Genomic DNA, 15,459 nt, shown 5'->3' with positions numbered 1-15,459 from the left:
CAGAGGGTCCCTGGTTCGCGCCCGGGTATGGGCGAGGGGACGGTTTAAACTTATACTGTTACACAGAGATGTGTCCTATAAGGATCTTTGGTGGCAAATCTGATGGCCGAATGGTAAAGAACATCTAGCCGCTCGAGAGCACCCTTACCTGAACACCTTGGAGGTGTTCAAAACAAGGTTAAGGGCAGAGAAAGCTTGTTGGACAAAAACAAAGCTTTATTGTAGAGCGTTTAACACAACATCCGGGGAGGGACCAGCTAAGTATAAGACTATCATCTACATATAAATGGATGAGAGAGCTTCCTACTGCCTGAGCTATGTTGTTAATGTAAATTGAGAAGAGAAAGGCTCAAGCCTTGGGGTACTCCCTTGGTGACAGGTAGTGACTGAGAAAGCAGATGTCCTGACTTTAGTGCACTCTTTGAGAGAGGTAGTTCGCAAACCAGGCCAATGACCCCTCAGAAACAAATTCTCCTTAGCTGACCCACAAGAATGGTCTACAGTATGAAACCTTCGGCCAAGTCAATAAAAATAACGGCACAACATTGCTTAGAATCAAAGGCAATGGTGACATAATTTAGGACCTTTAAGGTTGCAGTGACACATCCATAACCTGAGCAGAAACCCGATTGCATACCAGAGAGAATACCATAGACATCCCTATAGTGTAACATCAAAATAAACAATTAATTTGATCTAGTATACTACTCTATTGGTTAATTACATCCCTCATTGGCCCCCCCAAAAAACAGTCAATATTTAATATCTGGGTCCTCATTCTTATAACAGGACACACAATCGTCGTGTTTGTACAGGCCCAGACCACTCCTGTGCCTCTCCCATCCCGGCTCTGTGGGCTAGGGGCTTGACCGGATGCTAGCGACAGGAAGTGGCTAACATGCTCCAGATGTAAGGACCAGAGGGACAACCCCCACCGCAGCTGGGAAAGGTGGGAGACCACAGACCCTGACGGTAAAGACTGGGATCCCTCTGAACCCACCCACTTTCTTCCCTTCCTAACAGCAACATGGTCTAGGGAAATAGAGATAGGCAAATACAGGTAGAACCAGTAAAAAGACAGACAAATTAAGCCAACAGTACAGAATAGTTATTTTGCTCATTTGAGATAATGAACAAGGGGGTAGTCAGTAAAGATTAGGGAAGTTGAAATGTTGAAGGATTATGAATAAAAATGCATAAAATCTATTCAGTAGGAGAGAAATACTTTTAACATTGGTTCTTTCACCCACTGAAATATTTCCTGCTTTGCCCGATTAAATCCACCAGGAAATTGAGTTGGTGGTTGACAGAATCTACTCTACACAGTAAAACAATGAAATGTGCCTCCTAGTGGTGAAAAGGGCACAGTGCTGGTGTGTAAAATCAGCATGAGTGGATGAGCATACCCCACCGACGCAACAAACGTTTCACTCACATTTCATTACTTTTTTTGTTTGTTTAATCAACGTATGCAGGTTTTACCCTGAACTCTAACATGAGAAACTACTTTCTGAAAACAGCTTTTTAAAAACAGCAGATATATTTCCCAGGTGTTTAGTAATCTGCTGATTACTGAACACCTGCAGTTGAAACAATCTTGAGTTTATATAATTTGCTTCCCAAATGGAATAGGGTGCCATTTGGGACACACACATGGATAGAACAACCTAGTTTGAGGTAACACATTCTAAAACCTGGGCATTGACCGTACAATCCCTATATTGGCTTGGCTGGTCCTTTGAAATGAATACAAAACATTGAAGGATACTCAAAAAAGAGATTGAAGAATATAAACGACAAAAACATTTAAAAAAAAAACATCCTTGAACGAACATCCTACACTTCCTCATACTGCAAGACATCATTACTGCCAAAAACAAAATAAACACCATGGTGTGTGTTCTTATAAGGATGTGAAAACAGTGGATACAATAAGCGACCAGACCACACAACCAACCAGTCGTTTTAACCACCTTAATTATACAATAGCCTTACCATCCGCTCCTTACAACAACGATTAAACAAACACATGGAAATATTTAGGATGAATTAACAGTGAGCTGTCAATCAGGACTAGAATCTTTTCCAAATTGGTTAGTACAGGCAAAGGGGGAGGAGTCATCAATGCACCATGTTACCTAAAAACCTGGGGTTCTCTCCCTCTCTGGTCTTTTGTCTGAGAAGACTTGTATACCGCCTTCTCTGAGAAATATTTGGTAAGTGAGGGTCCATGTTCCCCATCCTTAGTCTACACACAACCCCATAGAGGCATGGTGTATGATGATGCTTCAATCAAATTGGGTCCAAATGGATGCCTCACATTGTTGGTGAATGAGCTGAGCTTTTCCCTTTCTCTGTAAAGCACATATGTGGAAAAGCGCTATACAGAATAAATCTAAATCAAACTGAAGACTTCTCCTCTAATCATCTTCATCATCGTCAATCAGGACCCTCTGTCGTTTGCGCTTGGCAGGGGCGGAGTGCGCCTCCCTGTCTGAGTCAGCGCCCCCGTCTGCCCCCAGGTCCATAGTGAGAGGAGAGTCCTCTGTCAGGAGAGGAGACGGCAGTGTTAGCAATACAGCCCCATGTTTAAATGTCGTAGTAAATAATCTTTAAGCCTGGATGCCAGACCGTTTCTTCTGTAACAAACAGCAGTCATTGCCTAAACAGACTGGCACCCAGGCTATCATTTCTAGTTTATGGGTAAAAAAAACTAATATGACTAGATTATGATTAGACGACAGCACAGTACCTTCATCCTCATCACTGTCCAACACCACTCGGCTTCTCTTGGTGGAGGTCTTCTTCTCTGAAGATCTGTGATGGTAAAGGAGAAGAGAAAAGTCAGAACAGAACAGAGATATGCTATTACATAATAGAATGGAGAAGTGTCTCACCTCTGAGGTGCACTGTCTGAATCTTCAACAGGTGTGAAATCTGGGAAAAGACAAATGTCATGGTAGATATAAAAGTGGGTGTTTCCGAATATAAAGTAGTTATTCATATTCCCATTTTTAGTAAGACAAAATAGCAGCCGTATTAAACTTAGAAATGTGTAAAGAGTTTGGAAATATTACCTTGTCTCTTAATAAAGTCATGGTTAACAAAGCAACAGCGTGGGATCAATCCTACGAGACCTCCACCGTTAATCAGTTACAAGAGGTATAAACTGAGTAGGAGATAACAGCTAATATATAGCGCCATTCTTTCAACCAGGGCACATAGGGTTCTGGTCAAAACTAGTGCACTATATAGTGAATAGGGTGCCATTTCAGACAACCAATGTCTAATCTGCTGACCTGTGTGTTCTGCTGAGGCAGAGGGCTGTTTCATCTTGCGGGCCAGCAGCAGGGCTCGGAGGGCCTGGGCTCTCTGCTCGTGAGAGTCTGCCTCCCCCTGCTGCTGTTCCTGGATGGGGCTCCCTGGGGTTGGCTGTTCCGACTCCTCTGCCCCCGCTGCTAGGGCATCCTGACTATGGCTAAGGACCTCCGCCGCTCCCCTCAGCTGGGATGGTCTCATCTGGGCTGGGATCCTCCAGAATGACTCCTAATCGATCACCAGACACACAGAGGAAATGTATTACCTATACAGTAGTCTATGGGAAAGCATGTTGAAAAACATCACTTCACCGCCTTTTATGAATGCAACTTTCTCAAAGTTTCAGTGCCTCATATCAGCCAAATCTTGCATATAATTAATTAAATTGAAGATTATTCCTATAATTTTAATCATGTGGGTAGGACAAAAAATATAGAAATAGCAGAGTTCTCTCCTAAAGCCAACCTGTTCATCAGCTGGTGCTCGGACCCCTATTTTCCGTAGTAACCTCTGAAAGCTCTTTTTCTCCATGGCATCCTCGTTCTCCTCAGTCAGAGGGACAATTGGCACGGGCTGAAACAAGCCTGATGGCGAAAATAGAACGTTAACTGCCACAATAAAGCACAAATTTCCTCAACCACACTTCAAGAATGCAGCAATTCACATTGATAAAGAAAAGCAAAATGCTCAATGCTGCGTTGTTTCCCCCCAATATTTTTCAGGTCACATTTTTTAAAAGTGGATTATTACTCACCTTCTTCCTCGCGGTGATCTGCCGTTCTGTTCAGGCAGTTCTGTAGCCACAACAGGGGTCCTGACATACCTGTTACGAAATACAGCTTTAGGGACCATTTATCAACTGTTGACCAACACCAACTGTTATGTGACCTTCTTGCCCATATTAAATCTTCTTTGATTAGCTTGTGTGATGTTAAAATGAAAAGAACATACTACTATACTGACACACAGAAGGGGTAGTCTGTACTGAAAACGTACTGTAAACATGAATGCTCTGCTCTCACCTTCCTGCCGTAGAGTGTACACCATGGTCCTCAGACTGGCATTCTTCTCAACCATGCTCTCCCTCTCTGCCATCCAGCTTTTCCTCCCTCTGGCTGCCGGAGCCTGTCTCTCCAGCTCCTCCCCCTCGCTCTCCTCTTCGTCTTCTTCCTCCTCCTCCTCCTCCTCCTCGTCCATGGGCTCTTCGGTTAGACCTCCAGGGAGATGAGCCAGGAACTCTTCTTCAGTCTAACAGATTACACACAAATACTTTAATAATAGTGGTGCTAGTTTTATGACATTTCTAGATCGCCAACCTATTCTATAATACTGGACACCCAGTATTACAATAAGAGACAAAAACAACAAAAAAAAGTTAAATAAATTCATGTCACCATTCCCATCGCGGCGCTCTTCCCCGGAGCGTTAGGGTTGCGCCGTCTCTTCTTGTGGAGTTCCCGTCGGTCAGAGACCAGGCCCATGCTGAGCAACTTCTCCACCATGCGGGCCCGGGAACGTTTAGCCGTCACCTTTTTCAGGATGTTCCCCAGCACATCTACAGAAATGTAACAACCACTCAGAACTGGGTTCAAATGATATCTGAATTCAAAATACTTCAACTGGGCTTTATTGAGCTTGTCTAGCACAAAGGAATCAATAGAACGGTCACAAAACAGCAAATTCGGAAAGCTTTCCAACACAGGTCTGCAACCATTATCACCATGGAGACAAACAAATATGGCAACCGTTATCGCCATGGTAACATGGTATAGCATGGGAATCAAGGGCGCCTTCAGAACGTACCATCGGAGTCTCTGAACTCCTCAAACAGCATCTGTAGCTCTTCTTCCTGCTCCTCTGTCCACAGAACAATACGAGTGCCTTTCCTTCAGGGATGTCAAATCAGAAGCTATAGGTCAGGCTGTGTCCTTTCCATAATCTAACTAGCACTGACAAGTAAACAGTACGTTACATCTACGGACATTAATATGGAATAGGTTCTCTATGGTAAAAGCTATCAGGTGACAGGATGTAGCCTAGACATGAAGCCCCCTTGAATGACACGGACTAACCTCTGTTTCTTCAGGTCTTTTACACTGTCCACCAGTCCCATCGCCACCAACTGGGCCACCACCTGCCGACGCGTACGGGTGGTGTTGCTAAGCAACGGCAGCAGAGTCTCAACAATGTCGGGCACTGTGATAGAGCGAGAGTCAAAGGTTCAGAGACAATATGGGACAAGCATTCATGAACATACATTACCAGTCAAAAGTTTAGACACAATCATTCCAGGGTTTTTCTTGATTTTTTTACATCGTAGAATAATAGTGAAAACATCAAAACTATTAAATAACACATGGAATCATGTAGTAAACGAAAATAGTGTTAAAACAAATCAAAATATATAATATATTTGAGATTCTTCAAAGTAGCCACCATTTAACTTGATGACAGCTTTGCACACTCTTGGCATTCTCTCAACCAGCTTCAATTAACAGGTGTGCCTTGTTAAAATGTATGGAATTTATTTTAATGCGTTTGAGCCAATAAGTTGGGTTGTGACAAGGTAGGGGTGGTATACAGAAGATGGCCCTATTTAGTAAGAGACCAAGTCCATATTATGGCAAGAACAGCTCAAATAAGCAAAGAGAAACGACAGTCCATTACTTTAGGACATAAAGGTCAGACAAAGTGGAAAATATCATGAACTTTGAACGTTTCATCAAGTGCAGTCGCAAAAACCATCAAGCACTATGATGAAACTGGCTCTCATGAGGACCGCCACAGGAAAAGAAGACCCAGAGTTACCTCTGCTGCAGAAGATAAGTTCATTAGTTACCAGACTCAGAAATTGCAGCCCAAATAAAATCTTCAGAGTTCAAGTAACAGACACATCTCAACATCAACTGTTCAGAGGAGACTGCGTGAATCAGGCCTTCATGGTCAAATTGCTGAAAAAAAACACTGCCAACCATTAATAAGAAGAAGAGACTTGCTTGGGCCAAGAAACATGAGCAATGGACCTTAAACCGGTGGAAATCTGTCCTTTGGTCTGATGAGTCCAAATTTTTGATTTTTGGTTCCAACCGTCATGTCTTTTTGAAAGGCAGAGTAGGTGAAAGGATGATCTCCGCATGTGTGGTTCCCACCGTGAAGCATGGAGGAGGTGGTGTGATGGTGATTTGCTGGTGACACTGATTTATTTAGAATTCAAAACACACTTAACCAGCATGGCTACCACAGCATTCTGCAGCGATACGACATCTGGTTTGCGCTTAGTGGGACTATCATTTGTTTTTAAACAGGACAATGACCCAACACACCTCCAGGCTGTGTAAGGGCTATTTGACCAAGAAGGAGAGGGATGGAGTGCTGCATCAGATGACCTGGCCTCCACAAATCACCTGACCTCAACCCAATTGAGATGTTTTGGGATGAGTTGGACCACAGAGTGAAGGAAAAGCAGCCAACAAGTGCTCAGTGTAATTGGGAACACCAACACGGCTGAAAAAGCATTCCAGGTGACTACCTCATGAAGCTGGTTGAGAGAATGCAAAGTGTGTTCAAAGCTGTCACAAAGGCAACACAAAGTACTTTGAATCTCAAATATATTTTGGTTTGTTTAACACTTTTTTGGTTACTACATGATTCCATATGCATTATTTCATTGTAGAATCAAAACTATGTAGAAAATAGTAAAAATAAAGAAAAACCCTTGAATGTGTAAGTGTGTCCAAACCTTTGACTGGTACTGTATGTATGGGATGGCTATGCCATAAAACACCAGATAGATGAAAGGATTGGTGATAAAAGTACAGGAAATTCAGAGGGGAGTGATGTCCTTTGTTTACCTTCAGAGTCACGGTGCTCCTCGTAGAGTGTTCGCAGCTCATCCTCTTCCTCTGGCGTCCATTTTGCTTTCTTATTAGACCCCTCTCTGAGACGAGCATGAGAACAATAAATTACTTTTAAAAATGGAAACCTTGAAAAGCATTAAGTGTAGGAGAACACAGACACTTATTTAACTGACACCCAGGCGCACACACACACCCATCTCCAGGCTTGCTGTAGCCCTCTGTCATCTCGCGGGCAGCTCCCACACTCTTCCAGAAGAGCAGCTCTACAAAAGCCTTGTTGTTTTTAGCCGCCAGGGCAAAGAAACGGTTCAGCACAAACTTAGCAAAGGTCACCAGCTCCTGTAGGGGGAAGAGAAAAATATTGGAACATGTAAGTGTATTAGATTCCATGTGCCTTGGTTACAGGATTTTAAATCCGAAGGGACTTGATATGTAATTTGAGTTACATGTGAGTATCTCCGGTAAAGATTCAGACCATCATTAGCCTGAAGCTGGTCCGCTCGCTTACAAATGCTCTCGTCTTTTCAGTTCATTGGTTCATTAATCAACTTCAAAACGGCATCACAATCATTCCTCCCCTACGTGTGAGATTACACTAGAGAGCTCCCAGGGTAGCACCCATCTACCCCAGTGTTTTGGTGGTTCAGGTTCATTTATCAGGCACAAAACAGACCGAAACAGAGAGGGACTAGCTGAACTTGTCTAATAAACACTTAAAATTTTCCATTGCAACATTTTGCTACGGTGTTCCCTAATGAACGGGACCCTGGTTAACCTTATAGGCAGTGGAGGCAGGGTCTCCTAGGATCTTGTTGAAGAGGTAGAAGACAGAAAGCTGGAAGAGCAGGGCGTCCATCTTAAGGTCGACGGCCAGGCGGTGCAGCATGCGTGTGATGCAGTGGTTGGTGTGGGGGGAGTTCTGGGAGTAAGACCGGAGCAGGAGCAGGTAGGGACGTACGACGTTGGGGTTGGCAAACCTGGTGGGCAGGGCACATTGGGCAGTGAAGAGTTAAAACGGTCAGTGTTATCACAGGGCAAATGGAGTGTCTGGGGCTTATTCATTACAGTTTTAACATGTTCTGTTTTGTAAATGTTTTTATCACTAGTTCTTCGTATTCAGGAGCCTGACACGGAGGCCCTGGTGATGCAAATCTGAGATCACGTGTAGTGTAAACACTCAATTTGTGTCCCTCACCTCTTGATGAAGTCCAGGAAGTTGAACTCCGTCTCAGACACGCGTACAGACTCCAGCTCTTCCTCCTCCTCCAACTCTCCATCCTCCTCCTCCATCCCAGGTTCAGGGGGAGGTGGTCCTCAAAACAAAACAGTGTTTCTTAATCTACTTTATTTTTGTAGATATTAATGCATCTGCTAATATACACGTCAGATTAAATCATATCAATCCCATATTTGATAAATTACCAGGCCAGTGATGTAGTCAAGTCGCCAAACCGAGTCCAAGTCGAGTCCCAAGTACCTAGTGTTCGAGTCCAAGTCCTTTATACTTGAGTCACTTGGTAGTACTAAAAGCTGGTAGACTTTGTTACATTGTTGCAAATTTGTAAGGCTAACTACATAATACAGCTATATAACATTAGCTGTTGTAGCTAGTATGTTTAATTATACAAAAGAGAGATTTTCTGACAAAGTCACCACTGGTCGAGTCCTAGTCGAGTTACTTGTCATGAAAATTGTGAATCAAGTCAGAGTCAAGTCGAGTCCTGGACTCGAGTACTACCAACAGCGCCACAGAGACACTCACTGGGCAGGTTGGCAATGAGGATCTGTTTGAGGAGCTCCAGTTCCTCCTCTGGCTCCACATCAGCTGAACCAAACACATCTCCCTCTGGCCACACCTCCCTATGATAGAAATATAGAAAGAGAATTATGACAACCACCATGTTTGTTATTGTAAAGTGAATGGCCTAAAAAGTAGCTTCGGATCAAAATGCTGTTTTGACTCTTGGTGGATCGACCCACGTGGATGTAGGGCACTTTGAGTTTAAGAAAAGCACTACCAAAATAAATAATAATATTGTAGTGTTCAATGGCGGATGCATCTATAACCGATTTTCCCAAAATAAGTCTATGAGAGCAGAGTCAGATTGAGTGTGGGACTGACCTCGCGGCTCGTAGCAGGCCCAGAGCCTCAGGGCCCAGTCTGTTGAGCAGGGTATCCTGGACACGCACCATGGCCTCAGTCCTCTGCTCCTCCAGGGGAGTCTCAGACGCAGCGTCAAATGGCACAGCGCCCTCTGTCAGAGCCTCCGACAACTGCAGCCATACAAACAGACCCAGATTTAGCACTCATACACATTAACAGCAACACACTAGGGCTGCATCTCAATAGATTAAACAATCTTCCTCTACTTGTCTCCTGTCCTCCAGCTGCACTGATCTACACATACAATAGGGGAAAGCCATATGGCATTTGCTTTCACCAGTGAATATTATGAAGGAAACGAGACAGAGAGAGGAAGCCACTTTAGACAACCGAGATGCACCCATGAACTCCTCCCTAGCTGTCTGTTAACAGTGTAATGCTACAACATGAAGCCATGAAAGCACCAAGCAACAATCTGCCTCAGTAAATGGAATGGAGTCTGGTGGTGAGTAGACGAGACAAGCTAGCTGCTCCATGTGTTAACTGTCCCCTGGCTGATCCCCAAGGCTGATCCCCAAGGCTGATCCCCAACAGTGACCTGAAAGCTAGTGGCCCTCAGCTCCTCTGCCACGGCCCCCCACGTCTCCTCCAGTTCCTCGGGGGTGGTCTCTGCTGCAGTCGGATTCTTCCGGCCCTTAGACTTCTTACGCTTCACACGCTTCCTCTGCAGAAGGAGGGAAGCAGAGTTGGATAACAGAAAATAAATCATATGAAGTGGAACTGAATCGACATATAGCCAGATACCCTTTTTGTAAATAACGAACTGTAGGGCTGTCATTTGATGCATGTTCAAGTCAACAATAATCCATTTTCAGAAACAAATGAAAGTTCAGCAACTTCACTATTTGACAAAATATCACCTTGCACATTCCTTTCACCCCTCTAGTGGCCCCCATCTGTCTGTGAGTAGAGAGTGAGGCTCACCTGCACCACCAGGTTGTTGCGTCCCTTGCAGAAGCGCTCCAGCATGCGCAGGAAGAGGTGGGTGGACTCCACCAGGTCCCTGAGGAATGTGCGAGGCTGCTTTGTCTCATCAAACTTCCTCAGCAGGGTCAAGAAGATCTCTCTGTACTCCATCAGGTAGAAAATGTTACCTGGAAGGGAGACAGAGGATTTAGAAAAATAATGAAAGAGGAAACAAAGAAGAGAAGAGGAAACGACAAGAGGTGGAGAGAAGAGCGGAAGACCGGAGAAGCGTCTCACTCTTGATGACGTTCGCGCTCTGTCTGATGTCCTCGTCTCGGGAGCGGTCCATCTCGTTCACCGTCAGCAGCAGCTCCTGATACGCCTTCAGAGCCAGGTGCATCCTGGAAGAAACATGCAAAAATGTATTTCTTACATGTTCAAAGCGAGAGATACACAGAAATGTACAAGCCATCCTCCATGTGGGCTCCATACGGTCCACGATAACATTCGAATTAGACTTCAAAACTTTTAGTGCCAACATGGCTCCCTTAAAAAAATAACCCTGTTTTCCACACTCACCTACGGGACCAGGACGAGGCCTCCTTGCGGTCGGTGAGCATCATCTCGTAGTAATTGGTGATGTTGCGCTCAATAAAGTGGAAGGCACGGATGGACATTGTCTCAGAGACCAGGTCAGCACGGAAACCGTTGCCGCGGTTAAAGGCCATGAAGAAGCTGAGAGCCCATAGGTAGTAGGTCTCGTCGTGCTGCTGCGCCTGTTCCCTGATCAGTCCCTCCTGTGGAAGCAGACAGAGAGACTAGCTGTGAGTGATGTTGCAAACTGCACTGAGCTCAGATCTGTTTGCATAGATAGGACTGAGAGTCTGTAATGTGACCGCTGTGCCTAAACAGGCCTCAAACCACTGTTATATTGTGCAACATAGGGCTTTATTCAATCAAAATGTGGTAACTGAGTTTCTGGGATAAAGTTTTTAAATTTTTTTAAGTCCACTATTTCACCATCCAAACACACCTTTTCGCTGTGCAGGAAGAATGTTGCTTTTGACTGGGCCAGGAAGCCAGTAACTCAACTTGGATGTAACTGGATTCACAATGTTACACAGCAACTTTCAGGAAAATATGGTTACTTTCAGAATTACAGTCAGAGTCCCTGTCTACCAATAATCTCTCCTTCCCAAAGTATGCACTTGTTCACTTCCTTTCAAGGATAAAAAAAGACAGGCAGACAGACTGGTATATGGGAACTCCCTCTACGACAGTCTTATTCAAACCTTTTACAGCAGTCTTATTCAAACTTTTTAAGCGGGAACTGAATTGAACAAGAATTGAATGTTATTTGTCAATGGAAAAATGTATTTACATTTTTATATACAAAGGAAAAATGTATTTACATACAATGCTCAAAAAAATAAAGGGAACACTAAAATAACACATCCTAGATCTGAATGAATGAAATATTCTCATTAAATACTTTTTTCTTTACATAGTTGAATGTGCTGATAACAAAATCACACAAAATGATCAATGGAAATCAAATTTATCAACCCATGGAGGTCTGGATTTGGAGTCACACTCAAAATTAAAGTGGAAAACCACACTACAGGCTGATCCAACTTTGATGTAATGTCCTTAAAACAAGTCAAAATGAGGCTCAGTAGTGTGTGGCCTCCACGTGCCTGTATGACCTCCCTAAAACGCCTGGGCATGCTCCTGATGAGGTGGCGGATGGTCTCCTGAGGGATCTCCTCCCAGACCTGGACTAAAGCATACGCCAACTCCTGGACAGTCTGTGGTGCAACGTGGCGTTGGTGGATGGAGCGAGACATGATGTCCCAGATGTGCTCAATTGGATTCAGGTCTGGGGAACAAACGGGTGGGCCAGTCCATAGCATCAATGCCTTCCTCTTGCAGGAACTGCTGACACTCCAGCCACATGAGGTCTAGCATTGTCTTGCATTAGGAGGAACCCAGGGCCAACCACACCAGCATATGGTCTCACAAGGGGTCTGAGGATCTCATCTCGGTACCTAATGGCAGTCAGGCTACCTCTGGCGAGCACATGGAGGGCTGTGCGGCCCCCCAAAGAAATGCCACCCCACACCATGACTGACCCACCGCCAAACCAGTCACGCTGGAGGATGTTGCAGGCAGCAGAACGTTCTCCACGGCGTCTCCAGACTGCCACTTCTGTCACATGTGCTCAGTGTGAACCTGCTTTCATCTGTGAAGAGCACAGGGCGCCAGTGGCAAATTTGCCAATCTTGGTGTTCTCTGGCAAATGCCAAACGTCCTTCACGGTGTTGGGCTGTAAGCACAACCCCCACCTGTGGACGTCGGGCCCTCATACCACCCTCATGGAGTCTGTTTCTGACCGTTTGAGCAGACAAACTGCTCTGGCAGTGCTCCTCCTGCTCCTCCTTGCACAAAGGCGGAGGTAGCGGTCCTGCTGCTGGGTTGTTGCCCTCCTACGGCCTCCTCCACGTCTCCTGATGTACTGGCCTGTCTCCTGGTAGCGCCTCCATGCTCTGGACACTACGCTGACAGACACAGCAAACCTTCTTGCCTCAGCTCGCATTGATGTCCCATCCTGGATGAGCTGCACTACCTGAGCCACTTGTGTGGGTTGTAGACTCCGTCTCATGCTACCACTAGAGTGAAAGCACCGCCAGCATTCAAAAGTGACCAAAACATCAGCCAGGAAGCATAGGAACTGAGAAGAGGTCTGTGGTCCCCACCTGCAAAACCACTCCTTTTTTGGGGGTGTCTTGCTAATTGCCTATACTTTCAACCTGTTGTCTATTTGCACAACAGCATGTGAAATGTATTGTCAATCAGTGTTGCTTCCTAAGTGGACAGTTTGATTTCACAGAAGTGTGATTGACTCGGAGTTACATTGTGTTGTTTAAGTGTTCCCTTTATTTTTTTGAGGAGTGTATATATATATAAAAATGTAAATACATTTTTCCATTGACAAATAACATTCAATTATTTTTTTATCAAATACAATACATTTACATTTATTTTCTTTAAAGGTGCAATATGCAGAAATCGCTCCTCGATATCTTTTCAATAACCTCAATGATTTTATTTTCAGCTGTTTGAAGCTGGTGTACTAAACAGCAAGCAAGATGCAAAAACATTTACGAATGGGAAACATAGAAGTAGAGCACATCAAACAGATGATCTACCGCGTCAAACTTGCTTTCAACAAGAAGGACATCTAGAACTCACATTTATATGTGAATTTGGTCCCGTCGCCCAAAAAGTTACATACTGCAGCTTTAAATCTTGGCGACCCCACTGACCCAGACTTTGAGTACAACTGCTCTAGGCCAGGCCAACACCAATCCAATGCTTTTAAATAATGAGGAGTAATGAACGAGTACACACTTCAGGAGGAAGGACATATTATTGTGACGCACACCCTATATTGGGCAGTACACCCCCTCCAGTGTGATAGTCATTTCTTTGGCCATCATGCCGTGTTGTGACCCCTTCTCCTCACCTTGACCAGGTACATGAGGCGATTATAGCAGTTCTCCAGGAAGTCCATGCAGAACTCGCGCAGGAAGAGGCGCACGTTGAGGGCCGAGCGGCGTTTGCCCTCCGAGTCTCGAGCGTGCAGCTTCCGCTTGGGCACACGTCTCACCGCCTTGCCTTCATCGTGGGTGTAGTTCTTGAACTAGGAACAAAGACATGTAAGAAGGGACCGGTAGGATAACGAGAAAGGACAGATTTAACTACTTGACATTTCAGCTTGGAAATGCAAATGTTGGTTTTTCCATTCGTTATAATAGCTTTGACCTTTATCTAGGAAACCTGCTTCAAATGCCAACTCCCCGGTAATACAATTTTGGGGTACTGCTCTAGGATTTCGCACTCACGTTGTGAAGGCCTCGGTGGTAGATCACATCTTTCTCGCCAATGGACTTGAGTCCCTGAACCACATACGAGCCTCCAAAGCGAGAGTGTCTGAAAGAGAGGGAAAGGCATCAGACAATTCTGAAAGTATTTTTTTTACCTGGCATCTCTCCAAAGCAGTGGAGGCTGCTGAGGGGAGGAAGGCTCATAATATTGGCTGGAATGGAGGAAATGGAATGGCTTCAAACACATAGAAACCATGTATTTGGATTCCATTCCACTTACCCCGCTCCAGCCATTATCACAAGCCTGTCCGCCCCTATTAAGGTACCACCAACCTCCTGTGCTCTAGAGCATATCACACTCTCTTCAACTGCTCTGAGGTCAGATGGTATCTAATCTACATCTAAAGAGCATGTCTTGCTGAGAAAAACTGCAGAGATCAGTGTAGTTACCGGGTTCCTCTCTGGAGGGTGCGGCTGCGTTTCTCCGCTTGCTCTTTTTGTCGTAGTGCCTCCAGCTCCTGGGCATCTCTCTGTTTCTCCTGAGCTGAACGAGCCTGACCCGCACTCACCAGGAGTTCCGGCGTCTGCAGGGAGGGAGAATATAGAATCAGAATCAATAGAATGGACCCTTTCATTAAAAGTAATAGTCTGTGGGCTGTGTATCGGCAGCCATATTGGGTGTAGCAGAAGCTGGAATGTTTGATTAATTCTAAGCCTTTTAGGTCATAATGCATAAGATTACACAGACAGGTACCTAGTCCTAGATCAGCAACCCTACTCTGCGATACATTATGGATATGGGCCCAGGTGTCTCCCTCTCTGGTCTCACCTGGTCTCTGAACATGAGGGAGATGACCTCCAGCACATGCATGCTCCACTGCTGCTCGCTCTGTGCAGAGGCCAGGAACTTGATCAGGTCATCTAGACCACTCATGTGGATGGCCCACAGCAGCTTGTCATGCACACTGGCATCATCATCCACGTTCTACAGCCATACCAGAGGAGAAAGGAGGGAGGAAGCAGAAAAGGATAGGAGATGGGGAGGAGATAGGGAGAGGAAAAAGAGAATAGGTAGGTAGAGAGAGAGAAGAGAAGAGATGCAAGAGAAAGAAATAAAGGATGGGGAGTAGTGAAAGGTAGGAAAACAGAAAAGACAGTGAGAAAGAGAGTTCAATACGATGAGAGATTGACAGATGAACCAAGGCTAAAAAACAACCATTTTAAAATAAAAAATAAAATAAACTTTTTTTTTTTTTTTTTAACTCGGCAGGGTCTGCTGCTTGGGAATGTACCGAATGGGGTCACAGCACGACCTGACACAGTGAAC

General features: G+C 44.8%; 1 protein-coding gene across 2 annotated transcripts in view; it reads right to left on the bottom strand.

Moving 5' to 3' along the window:
- Positions 1 to 1,441: 1,441 nt before the first annotated feature.
- Positions 1,442 to 15,459, bottom strand: part of LOC110494196 (timeless circadian clock) — a 33,967-nt gene continuing 19,949 nt past the window's right edge. For both annotated transcript variants that reach the window (XM_021569031.3, XM_021569029.3), the window contains exons 8-31: positions 14,962 to 15,117; positions 14,583 to 14,716; positions 14,151 to 14,238; positions 13,772 to 13,948; positions 10,825 to 11,042; positions 10,543 to 10,646; positions 10,264 to 10,433; positions 9,878 to 10,003; positions 9,298 to 9,449; positions 8,938 to 9,035; positions 8,371 to 8,488; positions 7,951 to 8,152; positions 7,369 to 7,514; positions 7,170 to 7,255; positions 5,391 to 5,514; positions 5,122 to 5,204; positions 4,713 to 4,873; positions 4,341 to 4,566; positions 4,073 to 4,141; positions 3,784 to 3,902; positions 3,300 to 3,546; positions 2,898 to 2,937; positions 2,753 to 2,817; positions 1,442 to 2,545 (exon numbers count right to left, since the gene is read on the bottom strand). In XM_021569031.3, the coding sequence (XP_021424706.2) occupies positions 2,421 to 2,545; positions 2,753 to 2,817; positions 2,898 to 2,937; positions 3,300 to 3,546; positions 3,784 to 3,902; positions 4,073 to 4,141; positions 4,341 to 4,566; positions 4,713 to 4,873; positions 5,122 to 5,204; positions 5,391 to 5,514; positions 7,170 to 7,255; positions 7,369 to 7,514; positions 7,951 to 8,152; positions 8,371 to 8,488; positions 8,938 to 9,035; positions 9,298 to 9,449; positions 9,878 to 10,003; positions 10,264 to 10,433; positions 10,543 to 10,646; positions 10,825 to 11,042; positions 13,772 to 13,948; positions 14,151 to 14,238; positions 14,583 to 14,716; positions 14,962 to 15,117 (3,234 nt within the window). In that variant the 3' untranslated portion in view covers positions 1,442 to 2,420. The remainder of the gene's footprint in view (positions 2,546 to 2,752; positions 2,818 to 2,897; positions 2,938 to 3,299; positions 3,547 to 3,783; positions 3,903 to 4,072; positions 4,142 to 4,340; positions 4,567 to 4,712; positions 4,874 to 5,121; positions 5,205 to 5,390; positions 5,515 to 7,169; positions 7,256 to 7,368; positions 7,515 to 7,950; positions 8,153 to 8,370; positions 8,489 to 8,937; positions 9,036 to 9,297; positions 9,450 to 9,877; positions 10,004 to 10,263; positions 10,434 to 10,542; positions 10,647 to 10,824; positions 11,043 to 13,771; positions 13,949 to 14,150; positions 14,239 to 14,582; positions 14,717 to 14,961; positions 15,118 to 15,459) is intronic.

Source organism: Oncorhynchus mykiss, chromosome 17, assembly GCF_057628025.1.
Source record: "Oncorhynchus mykiss isolate SJ-2025 chromosome 17, ASM5762802v1, whole genome shotgun sequence".
In the NCBI taxonomy this organism is placed as follows: Eukaryota; Metazoa; Chordata; class Actinopteri; order Salmoniformes; family Salmonidae; genus Oncorhynchus; species Oncorhynchus mykiss.
The sequence above is the reverse complement of the archived record's forward strand: the minus strand, read 5'-3'. Positions and strand labels throughout refer to the sequence as shown.